This window comes from Bufo bufo, chromosome 2 (genome assembly GCF_905171765.1).
Source record: "Bufo bufo chromosome 2, aBufBuf1.1, whole genome shotgun sequence".
NCBI classification, from domain to species: Eukaryota; Metazoa; Chordata; class Amphibia; order Anura; family Bufonidae; genus Bufo; species Bufo bufo.
The window spans coordinates 254,312,390-254,329,653 of NC_053390.1; the positions used below are offsets into that span (position 1 = coordinate 254,312,390).

Sequence of the window (17,264 nt, forward strand, 5' to 3'; positions counted from 1 at the left end):
CCTAAAGTCTGGAACCGATGCCTTTCAAGTCTGAGAGCAGGCAAAAGCCAAACCTCTTCCGAAACCTGGCCATCTCTTCCTCCCCCACTGCTCGCCAAGCATATGAATTCTGAGCGTAACATTTTGCAGGTAGCCGAGCGCTGTGCTGTTGCCAGCGAGCTGTGTTCTCGTGCACGGATTTCATGTGTGCAGTGTGTTCAGATGAGGTTATGAACCCACTGGGATCAACTATGGGATTAGAGGATTGAGTGGAAGTGATTGTTTCCAGACCTGTTAATTTTTGGACAGTGGAAAGGAATTTTTATCCAGTTGGAAATGCATGCAACAGATATCACCTGGAATGTAGAAATTTCTCGCTAGCACCAGATGGAAGGCACTAGACGCCATGGTCATCCTGTAGGCTATATAGATGGGTAAGTTAGATACCTAGATGACATTTCGGGTAGTTCTTCTGGGTCCTGCCACCTACTCGGGCAGTGCCGCTTTGTCACCACACTGTGCTGCGCCTATTTGTCAGAGTAGGTCCCACTCTTAGAGGAAACCTTGACGTGGTGAGTGGGCTTATGTCTTTTGATCAAAATGTACACTAATGCCTCTTGTACAGCATGTGGTATGGGGGGCTGTACACTTAAATATGGCGCTGAGAAGCGAGTTTAATTTGATCTAAGCATAGCATTGTGCGATCCAGTTCTGTTTTTCTCCCCTTGATATATGACATTTTGGGTAGGTTCAGACAGAGGATTTTGGGGTTGGGGTTTCAGCATGGATTCAGTGGCAAAAACTCTAACATAACTGTGCTGTAACCACCTCGCATTATTTTTCAATGGGAGACTGCGCTGCAGTTGGCCGTGGGTTTTTGTCGCACGTTTTTCCAGACCACGACAAGAGTGTACAGTTCCATTCTTGGCATGGGGACAGACCCCTCACAAAGCTGCAGCAGGAGCCTGCTCGCCGTTAAGCTCCATTCAGTAGAACAAGACCTAGAGCGGGTCAGCATGAAAACCCACGGCAGAAACCACAGCGCAGCAGTTTCTGCCACAGAATCCTCCATGTGAACCTACCCTTGGAGAACAAAGCTGCACCCTGAAGCAACATAGTGTAAGTTCCCTAATGCTGGTAAAACAAGTGCACAAGGAATGTGTTCATTCCTGCCTCGCCACGGTGTCTGAAGGTAACAGCATTATATAATACAGGAATCCATGCAGAACCTATCCTCTCCTCAGCCTCGCACTGCTGGAGATGACCGTGGACCTACAGGTAACACTATTTACTCACTGCTGTCTCTGTATGCCGCCATTAGGCTCTTCCTATCAATGCAGTGATGGAAAGCGGGTTATAGGTACTACAACATAAATGCCACATGAAAATGGAAAGAGCAGTAGAACCTGTCAGGTGGATTTAGGCCCGCAACCACCACCATGACCATGATGTCCTTGTATATTCAGGTCAATGCAGCTTAATGTAGAAAAAGGACCGTGCGTAGGGTGGTCACACTGGCCAGCTCTGATGACATCCTTGTTCAGAATACACGCACGCTTGGCCGACCTGATCATGCATGTGTATGGGGGGGGGAGAGGATTCAGTCCAGAGAGCATTTGGCCAACAGGTATCTCATGTGTATGGCCAGCCTTAGGAGTCCTGCAGTAACAGAACAGAGCTTTCTAGGCTAGGTTTTTATGGTCCTTTCCCCAAAATAAAACATTTCAGCAAATAGCCATGACTTTGGGATGTGCTTTATTATACTTCCACAGACTTTGCCGTTTGGCCCTCAGATTCCTAGTTTGTGGATTAGACGTAGCACCCTTGCATCTGGTGCCGCATAAATATAGAGTGAGAATTAGAAGTAAACGCTAGTCTTTTATCCCCCCACTGTCTCCCTCCTCCCACCCCCCCTGCCTCCCACGCCAGCTCGATCAAGATGTTTGGGTGGCTTACTAATTAGACACAATCTCACTAACCCACAAACGATTAGGAGAGCCAGCTAGATAATGCTTTATATTTGAGGCTCGGTGTAGATGGTGGAGAGTAGGAGTAGTTGAAAATACCTCTGGACGCCAAATGCCTTCTGGTTTCACAGAAAGATATGGTTTAGTATAACGGATCCTCCAGCACTGAAAGGGTTTACCTGTGTACATGCACACAGCACGAACTGTGCTTCTTATTTGTCTCCTGGGCATTGGATATTCTGAAGATGCCAGTCCGCCGTCACATGGGAATTGCTTGTAAGCTCTGACTCTTAACATCAAAAAAAAGAAATAATATTTTATATATATATATATATATATATATATATAGAAAATAAAAATCTGACTGCACTCCAAGCGTTTCTTCAAAGAAGTTGGTTTTTATTCACCCATATGGTGGCAAAAGCGACGTTTCGGCTCAAGCATGAGCCTTTCCCTTGAGAAAGGCTCATGCTTGAGCCGAAACGTCGCTTTTGCCACCATATGGGTGAATAAAAACCAACTTCTTTGAAGAAACGCTTGGAGTGCAGTCCGATTTTTATTTTCTATAAGTGGGTAAGCACCTTTTACCATACTTGGACATTGCACCCGTCTATTTTCCACACTCTTTTAGGGTGGTGCTGCCAGTGGTTTTTTCCTATATATATATATATATATATATATATATATATATATATATAATTAAAGCTCCTGAGCAGCACCACCAAACCTTTTACCACTGCTTGAAAAAGGTTCCAGGGAGTGAACCGAAACGTAGCGCCTATTTGGTGAATAAAGCACATGTCACTTTATTGGAGGTGCAGCAGGATTCTTTATATATATATATATATATATATATATATATATATATATATATATATATTATAATATAATATACACACTGCTCCAAAAAATAAAGGGAACACTTAAACAACACAATGTAACTCCAAGTCAATCACACTTCTGTGAAATCAAACTGTCCACTTAGGAAGCAACACTGAGTGACAATCAAGTTCAAATGCTGTTGTGCAAATGGGATAGACAACAGGTGGAAATTATAGGCAATTAGCAAGACACCCCTAATAAAGGAGTGGTTCTGCAGGTGGTGACCAGACCACTTCTCAGTTCCTATGCTTCCTGGCTGATGTTTTGGTCACTTTTGAATGCTGGCAGTGCTTTCACTCTAGTGGTAGCATGAGACGGAGTCTACAACCCACACAAGTGGCTCAGGTAGTGCAGCTTATCCAGGATGGCACATCAATGCGAGCTGTGGCAAGAAGGTTTGCTGTGTCTGTCAGCGTAGTGTCCAGAGCATGGAGGCGCTACCAGGAGACAGGCCAGTACATCAGGAGACGTGGAGGAGGCCGTAGGAGGGCAACAACCCAGCAGCAGGACCGCTACCTCCGCCTTTGTGCAAGGAGGAACAGGAGCAGCACTGCCAGAGCCCTGCAAAATGACCTCCAGCAGGCCACAAATGTGCATGTGTCTGCTCAAACGGTCAGAAACAGACTCCATGAGGGTGACATGAGGGCCCGACGTCCACAGGTGGGGGTTGTGCTTACAGCCCAACACCGTGCAGGACGTTTGGCATTTGCCAGAAAACACCAAGATTGGCAAATTCGCCACTGGCGCCCTGTGCTCTTCACAGATGAAAGCAGGTTCACACTGAGCACATGTGACAGACGTGACAGAGTCTGGAGACGCCGTGGAGAACGTTCTGCTGCCTGCAACATCCTCCAGCATGACCGGTTTGGCAGAGGGTCAGTAATGGTGTGGGGTGGCATTTCTTTAGAGGGCCGCACAGCCCTCCATGTGCTCGCCAGAGGTAGCCTGACTGCCATTAGGTACCAAGATGAGATCCTCAGACCCCTTGTGAGACCATATGCTGGTGCGGTTGGCCCTGGGTTCCTCCTAATGCAAGACAATGCTAGACCTCATGTGGCTGGAGTGTGTCAGCAGTTCCTGCAAGACGAAGGCATTGATGCTATGGACTGGCCCGCCCGTTCCCCAGACCTGAATCCAATTGAGCACATCTGGGACATCACGTCTCGCTCTATCCATCACGTTGCACCACAGACTGTCCAGGAGTTGGCAGATGCTTTAGTCAAGGTCTGGGAGGAGATCCCTCAGGAGACCGTCCGCCACCTCATCAGGAGCATGCACAGGCGTTGTAGGGAGGTCATACAGGCACGTGGAGGCCACACACACTACTGAGCCTCATTTTGACTTGTTTTAAGGACATTACATTACTTTAATTTTGAGGGTGACTCCAAATCCAGACCTCCATTGGTTAAAAAAATTGATTTCCATTTTTTTTTTGTGTGTGATTTTGTTGTCAGCACATTCAACTATGTAAAGAACAAAGTATTTCAGAAGAATATTTAATTAACTCAGATCTAGGATGTGTTAGTTTTATGTTCCCTTTATTTTTTTGAGCAGTGTATATATTTTTTTTATTATTATTATTATTATTCTCTTTTCTAACTGTTTGAACTTCACTGGCTTTTAGGGAATCTGGCGGATACCGGTGGATGAGATAGATCGCCCTGGCAGCTTTGCTTCTCATATGAACCGTTCCATTGTTCTACTTCTGAACGTTTTAGCTCAACTTAAAGACTCCAACACTCTGCTGAAGATCTCTTGTATGCTACAGAGGACCCCCGATCAGGGGAAGTAAGTATCAGTCTAACAATTTGCTGAAGTACACATTCACCCTGCTACTACTTCAGCTGGGTCTCGGGATTTTCTTTCTTCTCAGAGTGAAGCACCTGCAGCTTCTGGGAGCCTGAGGACATGCAGATGTCTTGCAGACATTCTGGGTAGAATAACTATTGAAAGTGCACCGTTTTTGCACAGTTTGCACCAGAAAAACGGCGTACTTACTTTGCACTGCATTTATCAAATGTTTCAGACAATTTTCTGATCTTTTATTGCCTTGTCTCACAAGGGCATGGCTTAATGGGAAAGGCTTAGCAGTAAATGGGGTGGGGTTTAAATGTGCCTCTGCGCGCCAACGTTTTGGCACATTTTTGGAGTAAAATTAAACCAACTCATCAGGCAGTGTAAACAGACTAGACAGTATAAAGCTACAACAGAATTATCACCCAGCATCAGCCGCTGCGATAAATCTGCTGCAGTCTTCCTTTTTAGACAGTATTGTAAATCTGCCCCATGTGCTTGGTATACAGCTAACTGTATTTGGGTGACATAGGCATTGACCTAGTTGAACTCTCCAGTGTCTATCATTGGATAATTTACAGTAACCCTCAAGTTAAATAGCAGCCGCCATGATATTTGCTGTAACTGGCAGAAGGCAGATGTAGTCTGCTGATTCGTTGCATTGAAAGACTATGCCAGGCATGGCCAACATGCGGCTCTCCAGCTGTTGTAAAACTACAATTCCCACCATGCCCTGCTGCAGGCTGATAGCCGTAGGCTGTGGGAGACGCAGGTTGGCCATCCCTGGACTATGCCAAAAGGTTAGGTTACATTGCTTCCCCACCAAAATAATAATCCAGATCTGCCGTTCCTTTTTAATGGAGGGCTGGAAATTGCAACCATTGTCAGCTATTTTGAAGGTTATAGAGAACTGCATTTGGCCTGCTAGTTGTCACCTACACGAGTATATACAGTACACACACTTCCTTGCCCCTTCGTTCCCCCTCATCGTTTCTGTCAGTGTGTGACTTCTGTACATAAGCAAGAGGTACTTTTAGGCTAATTTCAGACGAGCGTGTCCACTGCGGGAAACGCACTTTGTGGAAGGGTGGTTTCCCATTATGGACACTGCTCCTGTGACTTGAGCGCACAGCATTATAATGATTTATAATGCTGTGTGTCTCTGCCCGACCTCCACTATAATGATATGTTCCCACATAATAGTCGGGCAGAGACACACATCATTATAAATCATTTATAATGCCGTGCACTGATGTCACAGGAGCAGTGTCCATAACGGGAAATCATGCCTTCACGCGTCTCAAATTAGCCTTAGGGTGGCCATACGCATGAATGACTGCCAGATCATCGAATGTGTATGGTGGTGCCCTGATTCTCCCTCTGCTGCAGATGTTGGGCAAAAGAAGGATCTGGCATGTTGAATTTCAGGGAGATAAGCTACTGCCAGAAGTGCCTGGCAGCACTAACTCCCCTTTCCCCGTTAAAAACACATGAACATACAGCCAAGCCAAGCATGCATGTGTATGGGGGAGTTGAAAGCATTGTTCAGCCAACATCTGTCTGAAGTGTACCAGCTTTACAGAGGTATGCAAATTGCTTTTATGATTTACGTTCAGTTCAGTGTCAGGCAAAAGTTAGAATATGGGAGCACACATACATTTTTAACTAAAGAAAAAATATATTAAAGCCAAATAATTTAAGCAAAAGCAGAGGAGTTATACAGTGCAGCCAGTCAGGATGTCGGTTTGATTTTCCCGAAGGCCAGGGAGAAATAAACTAGAATCTACTTACCATGGGGAGAGGCCCGTCTCATTTACCATTTTCTATGCCTGTTTTAGTAGAAAATGGTCTAAATGTAAGACAGCTAGGAAGCGATCTTACATTTAGAAGCGCCGGTGGATACACTGAAGTTATATAGAAGCCGGCGTCTCTTCAAAACTCCGGGGGATCCACCGCCAGGTATAGGGCTTATTACGAGGTGCGGCTAAAACGCTGGTATTAATAAATGTGCCCCATAATTTCTATTTTTTTTCAGTATAGTATATTCTTGCTAACAGCATACCTGCTCCTTTGTTTGCAGGAAGTATTTGCGGGATGTGGACCGGCAGGTTCTGGCACAGCGAGCTTTCATTCTTACCGTAAAAGTATTAGAGGACATGCTGAGTGACTTGTCTGGGGTAAGTAAACAAAAAGTGCTACTTAAATCAAATTCTTTTGTGTGTTATTTTTGTTTTGTTTTTTTTTGTTTTGTTTTTCCTGTCCATCCTCTGGTTCAGGATCTGGAGTCTTAACCTCTGCTTACAATATTTGTTAAAGGGGTTGTCTCACTTCAGTAAGTGGCATTTATCATGTAGAAAAAGTTAATACAAGCCATTTACTAATGTATTGTTATTAGCCATATTGCTTCCTTTACTAGGCTAGACTCATTTTTTCCATCTCATTATACACTGCTCGTTTCCATGGCTACGACCACCCTGCCATCCATCAGTGGTGGCCATGTTCGCACACTATAGAAAAAAGCACCAGCCTATGTGCGCTCCCATGGTCCTGGCGCTGGTTCCTACAGTGTGCAAGCATGACCACCACTGTTGGATTGCAGGGTGGTCGTAACCATGGAAACGAGCAGTGTATAATGTGATGGAAAAATGAATGCAGCCAGCAAAGAAAGCAATATGGACAATCGCAATACATTAGTAAATGGCTTGTATTAACTTTGTCTTCATGATGAATAGTATTTGCTGAAGTGACAAAACCCCTTTTAAGGCCCTTTTATATGAGCCAACCAATAAGGCAACTATCAGAAACGAACAGTTTGTTTCTGATAATTGCCTGCTCACCAGAGGAGGTGAGAGCTACATTTTCATGCAGCAGTCATCTCCTCTGGATGGGCACTAGGGATCGCTACTGTGATCGCTCATCCCCATATTGAATCATTGCTTCTGGGAAGCAGATCGTTGTTTAGACAGGACAATCTACTGCCCAAAAACAATGATTTAGGTCACTGCCTCAACAATGCTTTCATCCAATGAAATAGCGTTTGCTCGTTAATTGGGTGATTGGCAGCACCTTTACTCGGGGCAGTTATCAGGAATGAGCCAGATAATTGTCCCGATTTGTCGGCCTGTATAAAGGTACCTTATTTCACAATATTGTAAGTTTAGCAACATTTCGACTAGGCCCTGCGATGGAACCACTGAGACTAGTGCTCTCTCATGTGCGGCTATATAATTGCCTTCTCAATTTGAATGAATTATTCACCTTCTTACAATTGCCTGTGTGTGGACTGAAAGATAAATTACCAGTATAATCTTGAAATCATTATAAGAATATTGGGGAGAAACTGGGTTTCTGAAAGATCCTTTGTCTCACCATGATATCACATCTGAAAATGAGGCCGATCAGGTCCAGCTTCTAAAACCCTGCTTGTTCATCTGTTATTGCTGGGTCTATTAGCCATACATTTCATGTGCTCCTGCCGAATCTAAGCTGTTGGTGGCATATCACTAGCCTTGCGGGTTTTGGCCATCCATGTAGATGCCAGAATGGATCCAAGAGGATCCAACAAAAGATGAAGAGGCACAGCACATTCCTTACGCTGTTTCGACTTCATTCTTGTGGTCAATTGGGTCACAGCGATAAGACTTCTACTAAATGGACTTGATGGCATATCCAGCCATACTCTATGCCACCAATGTCTTTAGCAGAAAACCCCTTTAAAGAAAATTTCCTGTTTTCATGCGAAATTCACTTGAAAGCAGCAGTGGGTAGCCGCAGAGTTAATCCACGTTTCAGTCCTCACCATGACAATCTGCAGATCCACGTCAGAAGTTCACTGACTGACCACAGCCTATTTTTTTTAAGCACAGGACTATGGACCTTACTAATTTCAAGAGCAGATCAATGATAAATGATGTCGCATTTTTGGTCGTAATTTAAATAAAAGGAGAATGAGTCTTTTGAGGCGTTTTTTTTTTTTTTTTTTGTTCTATATATATATATATATATATATATATATATATATATATATATATATATATTATATATTATATATATGCTAAAAGATATATGTAAAATGTTTGTATATTAGACTTCACATATCATAATGTATGTAGAATTTATGACCTGGTTATATGTAGTTTAATTGATGTGTCTTTCACCAGGATCCCAAAAGTACGGACCCCAGCCCGTTCTTAGCAGCTTCTATGACAACAGACGTCACCGGCCGGCCTGCATCAGAGGACAGGAAAGATGTAGCACCCAGAAAGAACTTGGTTTTAGGTGAAGGGGTAGCTTCAGGACCGTCTGAGAATGGGGGAAAAGAGACAGTACAGGGTTCTGCTTCTCAGGCAATGGAAACTGGCGAAATCAGGATTATGAAAGAGACTGGAAAGCCGCAGTCTTCAGAACCAATGGACCATGATGGACACTCATGCCACCCAGATAAACGTTTGGACCAGCATCGCAAGGATTCTCCTAGGATCATCAAGGATAAGGGACTCGAAGGTCCAGAATTATCACTAGAAGACCTGAGTATAAGCTCTAAGCATCATCTTCCTGCGGGTAGCAGAGGCCCGGGACAGCACACACCTCAACACATGGAGGATACTCCACACCGAGTCAGTCGCAAGCGGAAGCTGTTAGATGACACTGAGAGCAGCAAAAACTTGCTCCTTGAGGCTTATCGTGTTTGGCAGCAGGGGCAAAAAGTCACCACATATGATCTGGCCAGTATCGAAGCGATCATGTGTAAAACGTACATGCTGATCAAACAGGTGAGCGGTTCATTCTTGTGTTCAGTGCTGGAGATCCTACTGTCTGATTGTGGCTCCTAGACAGATCTGTGTGCCTGCTAAAAGTTGCATGACGTAATTGGTCATTATTGTCAATGAGATATTGAGTGAATGTGGATCATGTAACAGATGAGTCATTTATTATGTAAAATTCCCCATGAAGAGTGTTTGCCGAAATTGTGTACAGCAGAGTGCGGCTGGGTAAGAATATAGGCACGTTCTATACAAACTTATATCAGAGTTACTTGAAGTAAATTAAGAATACCTAATGGTGACAAGCTATGAGTTATGCATATGTGCTTGCAAAAGTCGGACCATAAATGATTGCCTTCGGAAACTACAGCGGAGGAAAATTAGAGGACTTGCCCGTAGCAGTCTTCCAGGTCACCTCCTAAATTTCATAATCTGCTCAAAACAAGTAGAAGATGAAATCTGGTTGCTTAAACGCCCGTTTTTTCTGGCACCTGGGATTGGTTCTCATATATAAATAAGCGAGATCCATTCCTGAGAACCAGGATTTGGAGCTTAGCACGTGCTGTCTCCTACAACTAAGATGCCCGCCTGTTGTGGAGTAGCTAGCATATGCTGATGAACAACACCAAATCTAGCACCTGCTTAGAAAAGTCGGTGTTGAAGCCATGCTTCTTTCCGGCAGAAAGCTGGTAGCTCTGCCTTTGTAAATCTACGCATATTGACAAGTATTGCACTGCTCTTGCTTTCTAATTCTGCTCCGTTCTACTGGTGGCAGTGGCATGGCATAGTGGGCCGTCAGGCGTGATCCTTGGAGGCCTCACAGTGAGCTCATTTGTGGCACATAAGTGATGTCCTCCCCATAGGGATGGACGTTTCACGGCTTCAGGCCCCTCGGCAGAAGCTAGTAAACATGTTTCCCAGGGTTAAGCCTTATGCAGGTATGTCTGGAACATCTAGAGACCTAGCTGCTGCACAGCTGGAAGCCAAGGAACCATGCCTCTTAAAGAGAACCCATCACCTGTTTTTTAACAGCTATGGACATCTTTTAATGCCTCTTTATTATTGCATTGTACTTCTCTTGAGCTAAAGAAAAACATTTTCTGTTAGGTCTTTTTTACGATTTTTCCACCATTTGCCTTCTGCAGACTACATCTATTCATATATAGTGCAGGCTGCTCTGTCGCCTTCACTGTGAAATCCATCAGAAGTGTTCTCTAGCCCTTATCTCCGTACCTATCTCTACACTCAAAAATCCCATTTAAAGTGGACCTGTCACCTCTCCTGACTTGTCTGTTTTAGTAACTACTTGCATTCCCCATGTAAAAATTCTGGGGCATCTTTTCTTATGACTTTGTCGTGCCGTTTCTCTCTTATACTTGCTAAAAGTTTATGAATAACTGGTTGTTACAAGTTAGGTGTATGTGCCTGCAGCTGCACTGGTTGGTTAGTGTCACACTGTGCCGGGACACAAGCCATTTGTACATTTATTCTTAAACTTTGCTTAGGAATAATAGAGGAACAGCACAGCATAAGAATAAAAACTCCAGAATTGTCATTTCATGTAGATACAATTCTTTACTAAAACATAAATGTCTGGAGGGGTGACAGGTCCTCTCTAAGCTGAGTTCTTTTCACTTTGAGAAGGAGTTAGTTGGCGTTTTTAGTTGTTTCTTTTTTTTTTTTATAGATCTAGAATTGCAGGAATTTCATACGGTTTGTTGCCATTTTTGGACATGTATTTTAGTAGATTTTTAGGCTCTGTTCACTTCTTTACTATGTCTTTTCTTTACAAAGGAAGACAAAACGTTGTTCTGGTTCTGCTGCATGATTTTTATTATGGGGTTTGTTGTGGTTCAGTGATCTTGGGATTAACAGTGAGTGGAGCCCCTGACCCGTTTCAGAAGATGGCAGAGTCTTCGGAGGGGTACTAATGCTGTGCTGGCCTAATGGTGGGCTAGCAAAACTGCTGTCCTTGTTGTCCATAGCAACCAATCGGTGCTCAGCTTTTATTTCCTAAACTGCCTCAGAATAATTCAATCTGCACTGTGATTGGTTAGAGGGGCAACAGCAGCAATGTTTCTGTAAGGGTACTTTCACACTTGTGGCAGAGTGATCCGGCAAGCAGTTTCGTCGCCGGAACTGCCTGCCAGATCCGTCAAAACGTATGCCAACTGATGGCATTTGTAAGACTGATCAGGATCCTGATTCGTATTTCCGGTGTCCTCCGGAGAAACGGATCCGGCATTTATTTTTTTTGCATTTTTTTTTTTTTCAGTCTGAGCATGCGCAGACCGGAAGGACAGATTCAGCATTCCGGTATTTTGAATGCCGGATCATACATTGCTATGGTATTTTAAATGCCGGATCTGGCATTCAGGCAAGTGTTCAGTTTTTTTGGGCCGGAGATAAAACCGTAGCATGCTGCGGTATTATCTCTGTCCTGAAAAGTCAAAAAGACTGAACTGAAGACATCCTGATGCCTCCTGAACGGATTACTCTCCATTCAGAATGCATGGGGATAAAACTGTTCTTTTCCAGTATAGAGCCCCTAGGACGGAACTCTATGCCGGAAAAGAATAACACTAGTGTGAGAGTACCCTTAGGTATATATGTTCATACTTATCTGCTCCACGTCACCCCCGCTGTCTCCACCTTCCAGTCTCGGCACTGTTTACATCCGGTTGGCCATGGACATGGTCAGCCAATTACTGGCTTCAGTGGGGACATGCTGCTCGTGACGACCTCACCGCTGAAGCTGTGAATTTGACCATGCCCATGCAGCGCAGGAAGAAAACAGTGTGTGGACCAGAAGATGTAGGCGGGGAGCAGGTAAGTAGGAATTTTTTGTTTCAGGTTTCTGGAAAACCCCTTTAAAGAGAAACTGCATTCCTCATACCGCGCATACCTGTTACAGCAGTGAAACTACCCGATTATATAGGCATAACGCACAAGTTCATCTTTGGTCAGCCTATGAGAATAAAATATAATGCAATTGCCCAAATGAAAGTCCCCTAACATGGAGTGAGCAGCTTTTTTAGGCAGACAAGGGGCGCTGTCTACTCCAGGTCTAATGTGTCAGCTGACTACAGGCTATGCCAGTAATGGAAGAATATTGGGGAAGTGTCTTTTAAGCCTGTACATGATATATTCTCAGAGACTGAGCTGATGTGAGTGGCTTCAGTGCAGATTTCCCATGCCTGTACACAGCTCATTCATTCGATTTGTTGTTGTGTTTACGCTCGTTAAAGCGGCAGAAATCTTAACAGTAAAAAAATCTAAAAAATTATTTTCTACTATTGAAAAATGCTCTTTTAAGAGTGAATAGAAGAACCCAGTTCAGCCTCATCACATTTGGCTAAATACTGCAAAAAAGCCAAAAACCACTTCATTACATGCTGGACTGAGAGAGAGGTGTGTCATAGTACTATATGTCCATGTTGTGTTTTTATTTTTTGTTTTGTTTTTTTACTGTTTTTGACTTTTACGATTTCTTTTCTTTACACAACCATACCCTCAGTCCAAATTCTGTCACATTTCACAGAAGGTACACCCATATATCAGGGTAATGCAATCAAATCGTACATGCATCAGCGGGCAGAGCCCTATGTCGGATAAAGTGAAGAAAATGAAATTATAAAGCAAATGACACAACTACGCTCTCATTTCCCTTTTCTGTTCCATTTCCTGTGTTGTTTTTTTAGAGCTTTTAACAAGATTATATTGCTATTCCATCATGTTATTGTCAGGGGTAGGCTGCGACGACTTCATGGAAATTAGAGTGGTTGTCAACATTAGACCTGAATGCCTAAGCGAAGATACGTAGACGTACAACATGATCATAAAGAATGTGACCTAGTGGACACTATAGCCCAGATTTACTAAGCAGATTCATCACAGGGGCTCGGTCTGGGTGACACATGTGGTGCAGGGAGAGACACTATACCAACTGTACAATCGGTTGACTTCCTTTGAGAAGGATTTTTATGCCAGAATTGTGTTGCAATCTTGACGCAAAATGGCGCTTCTTAGTAGGGATCGACCGATATTGATTTTTTTTTTTTTTTTTTAGAGCCGATACCGATAATCTGTGAACTTTCAGGCTGATAGCTGATATTTTATACTGATAATATTTATTATATTAGTTGGTAGTCACTGAGGTGGTGGACATTTGCATTTGCCACTAGTATATTATAAATGTAAATGATAAATTAATAAAGCCCTTAGTTGGTAGTCAATTTATAATTTACATTTATAGGAAACTAGTGCCAAATGCCAATTTCTACACCATCCCCCCCTCCTCACTGACTTTATTAACCCCCATTAGACCTCAGATCAGCCCTTTATTAACGCCTATCAGACCTTTATTAACCCCTATCAGACCTCAGATAATAAAAAAACTCCTCACTTCTCCTGCGCCGCAGCTCCTCTTCATCTCCGAGTCCGCCGTCTCGCTCCCTTGTCTTCTCCGGCCCGCGCTGCGCTGTCACCTGACAGTGTGCACCGCCAGGTCATAGTACGCTGTACGGGGTCAGGACGGTGAAGCGCGGGCCCCATCAAAGAAGACCAGGGAGGGTGAGTATCAGAAGCGCTTGCTGCGCTTCTTCCCAACACCCGATGCATACTAGTGCGCGCTTCCATAATGGAAGTGCTCACTAGTATTCGCTTTATACGCATTATCGGTATATTGGCAAGGTTAGATGCCGATAATGTGCAAAATCCTGAATATCAGCTGATAATATCGGTACTTCCGATAATCGGTTGATCCCTGCTTCTTAGGCCCCGTCCCTTTCTTCTATGTCAGTCCCCTCATTGAGCATTCTTAAAAAAAGAATGATGGGCCAAACTATGCTAATTTGCACCACTTTTTAAACAGATTTTTGGATACATGGGCACCCAGTTAAACGAAATGTGTCATCAGAAAATTATGTAGATCAATTTTTTTTTTTTTTTTTTTTTTTTTTTTTTTTAAACATTGTTTTTAAATAATTTTTGGTGACTTTAGATTTTTCGTGTCAGTACCTATATTTTAAAAAATATTAAAATCCTGCAGTTTTTGCACTGGCGAGTAAGCCGAATAATAGGCGGCACTTTACAGCAGTAACATAGTTTATAAGGCTGAAAAAGACATCCATCCAGGTTATCCTGCAAGGTTTATCCAGAGGAAGCCAAAAAAAACAAACTGTGAAGTAGAAGCCAATTTTTCTCTTTTTAGGGAAGAAAATTCCTTCCCGACTCCAATCAGGCAATCGGAATAACTGAACTGCACACAGTACTCCATGTGCGGTCTGACTAGTGATCTGTAAAGTGGCAGGACTGGGGACGAGATCATCTCCCGGCTCCTGATTTCTGACCTAAAAAAAATAATAATTACAAACATTGTAATTGCAACTTTTTAAATGCCATTGTGACAAATTATTATTGCAAGTGGTGTTTTTACGCCGCCGTCGCCACTTTTCCAAAAGCCAGTGTATGCGACAAATTTATCTCCGTTTTTTTGATGCACAGACTGCCGGAGGATGCCTCTAATATATGGCGGGAAATGCATCACATCATATAACCCCCATAGTTCTCATTACCTGCATCCATGCCCCTTTTAATGCACCCCATAATCTTATTGGTCTTGGCAGGAGCTGCCTGATATTGGTTGCTACAGGCCTTTTCCATGTCCGTGTTTTACCATTTAGTATGTTCGAGTAATCCACCATTCACAATGGGTGATATCACAGCTTAGCAGCTCCTCCTGACCTCTGCACATGTCGCAGATCATGCCTTGAAAACTCCCCCATAGAAGTCGAGTCCCCTCCAGTCTTTTGGGTCTATGGCCCCTGGCAGCTGCTGTAAAGCATCTCTGTAAATGCTGGTAACAGCTGAGGCAAAATGGCCGCCCCCATAATCATGTTCAGGAAATAGAATTAAAAAAATCTGCAATCAGAAAATAAAAAGAGATAAGGAAAACAAAGGATATGTGTCTGGTGATGCATTCCCTTTAAATCAGTGCACTGTCTGTGTAATTCATGGGCTCTTTGGGTTCTCTAAAGATGCTTTTTGTGACCTCTCTCCGCACTAAGACCCCATTCACACGACCGTATGACCGCTGTGGCCATGTTGCGGACTGCAAACAACGGGTCCGCAATACATGGGCACCGGCCATGTGAACTCCGTGCTGCGGTGCGGACACATTGACTTGAATGGGTCCGCGATCCTCAAGATATGGTAAAATATAGGACATGTCCTATCTTTTGTGGTACAGAGGCACGGATCGGAAGCCCTTCTGTGGGCTTTTGGGTCCGTGCCTCCGCACGGCAAATGATAGGACATGTCCGATCTTTTGCCATATCTTGCGGACTGCGGATCCATTCAAATCAATGGGTCCTCTCCACAGCACAAAGTTCACATGGCCGGTGCCCGTGTTTTGCGGACTTCTTTTTGCATTCCACAACATGGCACGGCAGCCATATGATGGTGTGAATGGGCCCTAATTGATGGCTGCTCTGAATGGGGGGCATTCCTGCTAATAACTGATGATGCCCTAATAGGGCACTTGAAAACCACTTTTGTAACCCAGACTTATAACATGGGACTGTACAATATTCAGCCAGCTGCACAGGTAAACTACCACACGAGCGTGACCGATTAGGTCCGGGAGCGTTCAGTGAAACTCGCACCATTTTGCAAGCAAGTTCAGTCAGTTTTGTCTGCAATTGCGTTCAGTTGTTCAGTTTTTTCCGTGCGAGTGCAATGCGTTTTTCACGCGTGTGATAAAAAACCGGAAGGTTTACAAACAACATCTCTTAGCAATCATCAGTGAAAATTGCATCGCATCCACACTTGCTTGCGGATGCAATGCGTTTTTCACTGAAGCCCCATTCACTTCTATGGGGCCAGGGCTGTGTGACAAAAAGCAGAATATAGAACATGCTGCGATTTTCACGCAATGCAGAACAGATGCTTGAAAAAAAATAATGTACACAGACCTATTGGGTCAGGATTCAGTGCGGGTGCTAGGCGTTCACGTCACGCATTGACCCGCGTGGAAAACTCGCTCATGTGAAAGGGGCCTAAGGAATGTGTGGTACCCCCTCTGCATTTATATTGCCGTAAATGGTCAGATCTTAGGTTCCCCTATAATGATGTAGAGTTACAGGATTTGTATCATTCACCTCTTCCCCATAGATCATCTATGACCTTGTACATACTATACTGCACTCTTACCAGTATACAGAAGACAGTTAAGCATGTTTTACATTAGTATATTTCCTAATAGAAGTGCATAAAAAGTTCCGCAAACTGAACGTAAAGAACCCCCCCCCCCTTCCCCGAAGCTCAGTTCCTCTTTTGCGGAGCATGTTTTGTCATTTTGCTCTGATAATCTCAGTGAATGTTCTTATTTGCTCTATTCCCTTGAGACATGATGTATGTTTCTTTGTATGTGATGCATCCAGGCAACCAGAGGATGTCTCCATCCCTATGTGGTTACTGCAGCCTGGTTATAATTGTAGCCTGCTGTTTGGCGGTAAACGCTACTTTTATCCTTTCACATTCAGGGATCCCGGAAGATGAGGTGTCAGGGTCCTCACACTGGGGAGTTGGTCAGAAATGTTCTTCTAGCGATATGGCAGCTTTAGAAAAATTGAAATGACCATCGGCTTCACAGTGTGATGACTGAAGTTTCATCTTTCTGGCCCCCAGTGGGTAAGATATGGGATGAAAATGTAAGATATTAGGATTAACTAAAGTCATCCTTATGTTCGGTTTTTGAGTGAAATTGGGGGGAAAAGGGTTTTTTCAGGGGAATTATTTTTTATTTTTTTATTCCTGTAATCCTCCTAAAAACCTTTCTTTTTCTGTATTATATTTCAGTGGTCGTTTGAAACTAAGT

At 43.6% G+C, this 17,264-nt stretch overlaps 1 protein-coding gene across 6 annotated transcripts in view; it reads left to right on the forward strand.

Annotated features, from left to right (window-relative positions):
* CABIN1 (calcineurin binding protein 1) overlaps window positions 1-17,264 on the forward strand; it is a 196,786-nt gene that overhangs the window by 149,951 nt on the left and 29,571 nt on the right. For all 6 annotated transcript variants that reach the window (XM_040416393.1, XM_040416396.1, XM_040416397.1 and 3 more), the window contains exons 30-32: window positions 4,453-4,616; window positions 6,703-6,799; window positions 8,783-9,394. In XM_040416393.1, the coding sequence (XP_040272327.1) occupies window positions 4,453-4,616; window positions 6,703-6,799; window positions 8,783-9,394 (873 nt within the window). The remainder of the gene's footprint in view (window positions 1-4,452; window positions 4,617-6,702; window positions 6,800-8,782; window positions 9,395-17,264) is intronic.